This window comes from Felis catus, chromosome D1 (assembly GCF_018350175.1).
Source record: "Felis catus isolate Fca126 chromosome D1, F.catus_Fca126_mat1.0, whole genome shotgun sequence".
Classification (NCBI taxonomy): domain Eukaryota; kingdom Metazoa; phylum Chordata; class Mammalia; order Carnivora; family Felidae; genus Felis; species Felis catus.
In genome coordinates, this window is record NC_058377.1 from 103814220 (window position 1) to 103822136 (window position 7917).

The following is a 7917-nucleotide window of genomic DNA, read 5'->3' on the forward strand; positions in this document are numbered from 1 at the left end:
AATACATTCCATATGAAAAACAAGAATAGCATTAATACTTACTAAAGGATGGTGGGAAACACTGAATGGATTAACTTTTATAACTCTTCAGACATAGTAAGCATTCATGAAGTAGGAGCTGTTGATGCTCCTGGAAATCAGGATATCTCTACCATCCCTCCTCTCCCACCAAATCTACCTTCACTTTTCTCACGACCCATTTCACATTTTATCATGCATCATGTTCATCAATGTATGCTAATCACCCACTTTTGTTAGGCTGTCAACACTTGGACAAAGTGGTCCAACTTAATCTTATACGAAGATTGCAATAAATATTCCCTTACTAAGTATAAGGTAGAACAAATAATAATTACAAAAACTCCTAAGAATTATCAATAACAGTGTATTAAAAAGCAGGCATAATTCTAATAATACTAATGTCTCTTCTCGCTGTGTGACCTCTCCCTCTTTTAGCTGTGATTCAAAAAAAAGAGGCAGAAAAAAGTGTGATGGATACAGAATAGACCAGTCCTCAAAATCAGGTTATTATCCTTATTCTCTCCCTCAAACTCTGGCAAGGACCAGTTAAGTTATAGAAGATGAAAAAGTTCTAGAAAATTGCTGTATAATACTGTGCACCTAAGAATTTGTTAAGAGGGTAGATTTATGTTTCAGTGTTTTTATCACAATAAAAAAAATGTTATTCTTTGAGATTTGGATTTATACCTTGTCTTAATCTGTTTTCCAGTAACAATATTTTTTAATATTTTTAAATAATTATTAAGCAAATAATCTGATTAGTATAAAGTAATAATCACAATAGCAAGTTATCTACATGGAATAATAGGTTGCAGATTTAAGAAATTCAACATAAAGCAGCCAAGAGCAAGGAAAGTGACTCAGCAACATTGAAATAAGGAACAGAAACACACCCCTGTCTAGAAAGACAAGACCCTTTTGAAGTCAACAGAATATTTGCCAATATGAACATTAAACTTGTAGACTGTAAGCCTGCAATGGCTGGAAACATGTCTAACCTCATATGCTTCAGACAGGTCCTGACATTCTATCAATTTGCGTGGAATAAAAAAGTAAAATTTAAAAAACCAAAATAAATAAAATATGCTGTGTAAATGTCTAACTAAGATATCTACTAATGTCTACTAACATAAATGCTTATTCATTCCAAAATTAGTTTTATAGGAAAAGAATTATTGAATGACTTTGCATGTGATCATTTGATTTGATCACCAAAGTGATTGCAATCTTAAAAATTTGGACGGCTCAACAAATCACAAGCACTACATCCACATGGGCAAGATTCTGAATTGCGGTCTTAGAGCTTAAGAAGAAAATAAAATAAACAGCCAAGTACTTTCATAGGAAGTAGCTTGGAACCAAAGGGAAAAAGAAAATGACTTCATGGAGCTGAGAAACTGCACCAGGGTGAAAGAATTTACTTTCCTTGGTCTAACCCAGAATCAAGAGCTGAGCTTGGTCTTATTTCTTTTCCTGCTTCTCGTGTACGTGACAACTCTGCTGGGAAACCTCCTCATCATGGTCACTGTGTCCTGTGAATCTCGCCTTCACACCCCCATGTACTTCCTGCTCCGTAATTTATCTATTGCCGACATCTGCTTTTCCTCCATCACTGCTCCCAAGGTTCTGGTGGACCTGCTGTCACAGAGAAAGACCATCTCCTTCAATGGCTGCTTCACCCAGATGTTTTTCTTCCACCTTGTCGGAGGGGTGGATGTGTTTTCATTATCAGTGATGGCATTGGATCGATATGTGGCCATCTCCAAGCCTCTGCACTACGTGACCATCATGAGTAGAGGTCGTTGCATTGGATTCATAGTGGCCTCCTGGGTGGGGGGCTTTGTCCACTCCATTGTGCAGATTTCCCTGTTGGTTCCACTCCCGTTCTGTGGACCCAATGTTCTTGACACTTTCTACTGTGATGTCCCCCAGGTTCTCAAGCTCTCCTGTACAGACATTTTTATACTTGAGTTGCTGATGATTTCCAATAATGGACTGCTCACCACACTGTGGTTCTTCTTCCTCTTGGTGTCATATATGGTCATATTATTAGTAGTAAGGTCTCAGGCAGGGGAGGAGAGGAGGAAAGCCATCTCCACCTGCACCTCCCACATCACTGTGGTGACCCTGCACTTTGTGCCCTGCATCTACGTCTATGCCCGGCCCTTCACTGCCCTCCCCACAGATAAAGCCATCTCTGTCACCTTCACTGTCATCTCCCCGCTGCTGAACCCCTTGATCTACACGCTGAGGAACCAGGAGATGAAGTCAGCCATGAGGAGATTGAAGAGAAGACTCATGCCTTCTGACAGGGAATAGACAGGTAGCTCACTCCTTTCACTCCTTCTCAGCACCCTTGAAAACATTTGTCCATGAAATAAACTGCTATTTATTCAAGGATTTCTGATTAACTTTTAGATTTCTTCTAAGACCCAGAGGACTTTCAAAGATTCTGCTCAGCATACAATAATGACAAAATCTGGGTTCCATGTTACAAAAGAAATCAAATTGTTAGCCAGAGAGGTACATGTTGTTTTTGCAATACAACCTTGGAAGAAATAAGAAAAACAGAATCAAAATATACTCAGTTTTATCAATTTGGAATTTTCTATTCTATTGAGATACAATTATGTGAAAATAAATAAAGTAAATAAACCTCATTGAAAATGGAGGTGGGGAGTTCTGAAGGGGGAGCTCTCACACTATCACTGGCTGTAGGAGGCATGCTGGCCTTCCCCAGCAGGAAGAGGGAAGAATTTCTCCTTGCCCAGCAACAGCCCAGCCAGTGAGAACTCAGCAAAAACAGCCCCTCCCAGCTTCCTCTTTTCACCTATAAAAGCAAGTTTCTCTCCCCTGTTCTTGCCATTTGCCTATGGTCTGCTGTAGTTTGCTTGTTCTGAATAGCAGTTCCTGGACCATTCCCAAATAAACTCATTTTTCTGGTAAAATAACTGGCTCTTTTGTTTTCTAAGGTCAACATTACTTGGTGACCACAAAGGAACCTGAAGGGGATGAACTGGTAAGGAAATAATGGCCCCCGGAAGCGTGTGAGGTACACACTGGAGCCCCTTGCACTCTCTGCTCCCCTGAGTCATCGTTTCTATTTCAGTTCCACCAGACCAGGTTCCCTCCTTCTGGTTGACCTCCACAACTGTACCTGGGATCTGTTTGTTCATTTGTTTGTTTGCTTTTAGGAAGGCACTGCCCCTTGTGACTACTCTTCTATTAACCGAGTCTCTGGTTTTGACTAATGGCATTTGAATCTGCCAAATTCTCTCAGGAAGGTCCTCCTTCTGGGCCCCAGTCTGGTTTTATGTTTAAAAACTATGGTCTCACGCGCCTGAGTGCCTCAGTGGGTTAAGAGTCTGACTTCGACTCAGGTAATGATTTCATGGTTCATGGGTTTGAGCCCCGCATCAAGCTCCCTGCTGACAGCTCAGAGCCTGGAGCCTGCTTCCCATTCTGTGTCTCCCTTTCTCCCTCCTTTGTGTCTCCCTCCTTTTTTTTTAGATCAACAAAATTAATAAAAATGGTGTATACTTAAGATGTACAACTCCATGTTTTGACATATGTAAATGATCATGGGGGGAGACTGCATTAAGGTGGGATCCCTGTTATTTCCTAAAACTGCATGTGAATCTACAATTGTCTAAATGAATTTTTCAATTAAAAAAAAAGTGTCTATCTACATATATACTCAGACATTCCCACTACATTCCTGCCTTGTTATCAGGAAGGGAGCTGAGACACATACTAGAGACATAATACATTTTGGGCATTGGGGTTCTACAAGATCTTTCATGAGGTAATCACATCTTTATGAAGTAAACAGATCTGAATTAAGTTCATCATCTGACTCATTAATATTAATAAGTTAACTATTACCTGAAGATTGTTCCACCTAAAGCCCACAGTCCAGTGGTTGAGAGCAGGTGCCTTGAAGTTAGCACAGCTTGAGTAAGTATGCAGACCTCACCAAATTATGAGTTCTGTGACCTCATGCAAGGTTCTTACCCTGACCTTCCTCTGAACCCCAGACCCTTTGGCCACCCCACCACTGCATTCCCTCAGCACCCAGTGCTTGGCTCTAACACAGAACTCGGCATCCTGTTTCCAATTCCCTGTTCTCTTTCTTCCTATCTCCCCCCACTAGGATTATGCTTTATTCATTAATGGATCCCCAGCATCTGGCACAAGTGGGCTATAGTAAACCTACATAACCATTGTCAAATCAAAACAAATTCAATGATTTCACATTGTTTCTCAATCATTTCTTTGCTCCTCAAATCATTGGAGGATCTGGTTAAGAAAACAACTAATTCGGTTTTACTCTCCGATAACATGACTCCCTAAAGTTGACAGAAACCTATGAAACTGCTTCAGACCATGCAAATACATCAAAAACGTTGGAATGAAGTGGAAAACGTTATTTAATATACCAACACGTATTTATTTGTTTATTTATTATGCTATTGATAGCTGCTGGAAGGTCTTCTGGGTTGTTTTTACATCTTAGATCTCAAATGTTTACATCATCACACAAATATCAGACAACAAATCAGAGGTTCAAAGGCCCTGAAGTAGGGAATTTCCCAGACCATTCAAGAAATAGCATGGAGGCCTTTGTAACTAGATGAGAGCATGCAAGAACTGGAGAGGTAGTAGTTGAGGTCAGAGAAATCATGGGGCCACAAGACCCAGCATTAGGACCTTTTAGATTATTGTAAGGATTTTGACTTTCACATTAGGTGAGGTCCAAGGTGTCAAAGAGCAGAATAATGGTGTTTTAACAGAACTGCAGGGGCTCCTCTGATGAATAGATTGAAGAGGGGTAAGGACAAAAGCAGGAAGACTAATGAAGAAGTTACTGCAATAGAAATAATGAAGACATGATTTATGGTAATTAGGGTGGAGTTGGTGAGAAGTTGGAAAAACTCTGAAGGTCAAGCAAGAATTTGCTGGTGGATCCAGTGGGGATTTCCTGGCTGCATGTGTATCCTGTGAGAATTCTGTCACCCAGCATGGTTATCAGCCCACTGAGAACTCCTTCACTCCTGCCTGATAACCCCAGTGGGCCCAACGGTCCTTCTAATACCTGTATGTCACACGTCAGGACCCCCCCTGCATGGGTGTCACTGCCTGAGGAAGTTGTTCAGAATCCCAAAGAATAGATGTTTATTTCCCAACAGGAAAATTGATAAGAGGAAACACCAGGGCAAAAGGGGGGTTCTGGCTACACCAACTTAATGGGTTTCTTTACCAAGTTGATCAGATATCAGCTGGGGGTGGTGGAAGATGAGGAGCCTGGTCAAATAATGAGGGTGATCAGCTATGGAGGGTGCGGGATTCTGGCTAACCTGGATCAGCAGGATTATAGCTAAACTTGGACAATGCAGAGACAGAGACAGAGATCCAAAAGTTGAGCCCTGGTTAAAAAGTTCAGGGAAGCAGTGCCTGGGTGGCTCAGGCAGTTAAGCATCCGACTTTTGATTTCAGCTCAGGTCATGATCTCATGGATTATGGGTTCGAGCCCTGTGCCTCATGGTTTGTGGGGTCACACAGCACAGGGGATGCTTGGGATTCTCTCTCCCTGTCTCTGTGCCCCTTCTCTGCTCACTCTCTCTTTCTCAAATAAACAAATAAACTTCAAAAAAAAAAAAAGTTCAGGGGAGCCTGAGTAGAGTTTGGCCAAGGATAGAATCTTTCTCACTGCTACAGAATTTTAGGCCCTAACAAAAATGTGTGTTCCTAAGTGTATGTACCTAATTATGTCTTAATTACTCCCACAGAAACAATCTCACGATCAGCAGAATTTTTCCACAGCCAAATCCAACTATATTCCCTCTGATAATTCTTACACCAGTTTTGGGATTAAGGAATTGGTAAATATAACGGGGCACTATGAATTAACATGGGAAAGACAAGAAAATACTATTTCCTGAGTCTGTCCTTTTGCACATAAAGATAGAAAAGTAGCCACTGAAATCACTGGCCTTCAGAGGGCTATTAGCACAATTTTCTGAAGCTGAATGCTTCCTGAGGTTCATGTGAACATAATTTAAGATGGAACCCTTGAGAGAAGGTTGGAGATTTTAGGTAAGAAGTATAACTCTACATGAGTGTGTGTGTCTGTAGTGTCTGAATGTCTATGTATAAGAGTGAAAAATAAGGGGTGCCTGGGTGGCTCAGTCCGTTAAGTGTCTGACTCTTGATTTCAGTTCAGGTCATGATCTCACAGTCATGAGATCAAGTCTCGTGTTAGACTCTGTGCTAAGCATGGAGCTTACTTGGGATTCTCTCTCTCTCTCTCTCTCTCTCTCTCTCTCTCTCTCAAACAAAAAGTGTAGATAGATAGATAATAGATAGATACAAATATATATTATATATAGATATACACTATATATACACTATATCTACATCTACATCGTTATCTATATCTATATCGATATCAATAGATATAGATGATATAGATAGATATATAGATAGATATAGATATAGATATGAAAAGATGGAGAATCTGGAGGATGTTGTCTGAATTACCGAAGGTAGTTTGTGAACATGGGATGTATTCCTTTCTAACAAGCCTGACTCAGGGTTTGAGGTACTTTCTACCCTTTTATATAGATAATCTATTATTTACATGGGGGGCCCTGTGGAAGACTTTCATAGTTAGGTTGGATTTCCTCAATAACTATTGAGTTGATATTTTCTGATGAGCATTTTCTCTCTCTCTTTAACTAGTCAGGATTGATAGTTGAGCCATCATTCAGTTCAACACACTCCATTTACTAATGATCCTCCAGTATCAACATAGTACTAATCATAACAGATAACCAGCCTGTATGCTGACACCTTCACATGTGTTAGTTCATCTAATCGTCATAGCCACCCTGTGAGATGGGTATTATAAGCCCCATTCTATGGATGCAGAAGTCAAGTCTCTCACTTGCCCAAATCACCAAGCCAGGACTTGATCCCAGGAGGCTCTCACTGCAGAGACCATGTACTGGACTTCTCTGGTTTGTTAAGATGATATCAGACAAGAAGCCAGATCAAGCAAGCACTCTTCTTACTATCATACACTGTCACCACCCGCTGGGCCATTCTTACTGCCATTAAAGAAAAACATCTCCTAGTTTCATGAAAGCAGTGTGTTCTGGGGCCCCTGGGTGGTTCAGTCGGTTGAGCATCTGACTCTTGATTTCAGCTCAGGTCATGATCTCAGGGTCCTGAGATCGAGCCCCATGTTGGGTTCCATGCTGAGCAAGGAGCCTGCTTACAATTCTTTCTCTCCCTCTTTGCCCCTCCTCGCTTTCTCTCTAAAAACAAAACAAAACAAACAAAACAAAACAAAACAAAAAACAGTATGTTCTGATGAATCTGTTTTAGAATACATGTCCTGGGAAATATACAGTCCCTCTAAAAGATTGGCAGTCTATTTAAAGATGCTGTGTGTCTGTGAGAGTAACTGACTTAGCAGTTTTCTTTGCGATAACACACATAGAATCACACTTATTATGGATTATGGATTGGGCAATGCTCTAAGTATTGATGCTTTTCCAAGATTAATTCACTTAATCCTCACATGAATCATATGAGGGAGATGCTATTGTTTCCAAATACTGATGCAGAGATTGAGGCCAAAGTGGTGAATCAACTTGCCCATGTTTGCATAAGCAGTGAGTGCCCAGCTGGGATGTGAGCAGGCAGGGTGGTGCCCAAGCCCCCCAGGTACCCGCTGTATGCTGTGATACCGCTTAGTAGTTCTTTTCAGCTTTCCATATTAAATAGACTTTGGACAAAATTTCACACAGATGCCATAAAACTTGGTGGGAATATGAGCTAAGTGAAAAGAAATATCTTCGTTTGACCTGAAAAGCACACACACACAAAATT

General features: G+C 40.8%; 1 protein-coding gene across 1 annotated transcript; it reads left to right on the forward strand.

The window, feature by feature from the left end:
• Nucleotides 1-1404: 1404 nt before the first annotated feature.
• On the forward strand, nucleotides 1405-2340 carry LOC101099246 (olfactory receptor 4D10). The gene has a single exon (XM_003993409.3). The coding sequence runs from the start codon at nucleotides 1405-1407 to the stop codon at nucleotides 2338-2340; it is 936 nt and encodes a 311-aa protein (XP_003993458.2).
• The last annotated feature ends 5577 nt before the right edge of the window (nucleotides 2341-7917 follow it).

Coding starts and splice junctions, on each gene's coding strand:
- LOC101099246 (XM_003993409.3), top strand. CDS start 1,405: ATGGAGCTGAGAAACTGCACCAGGGTGAAAGAATTTACTTTCCTTGGT.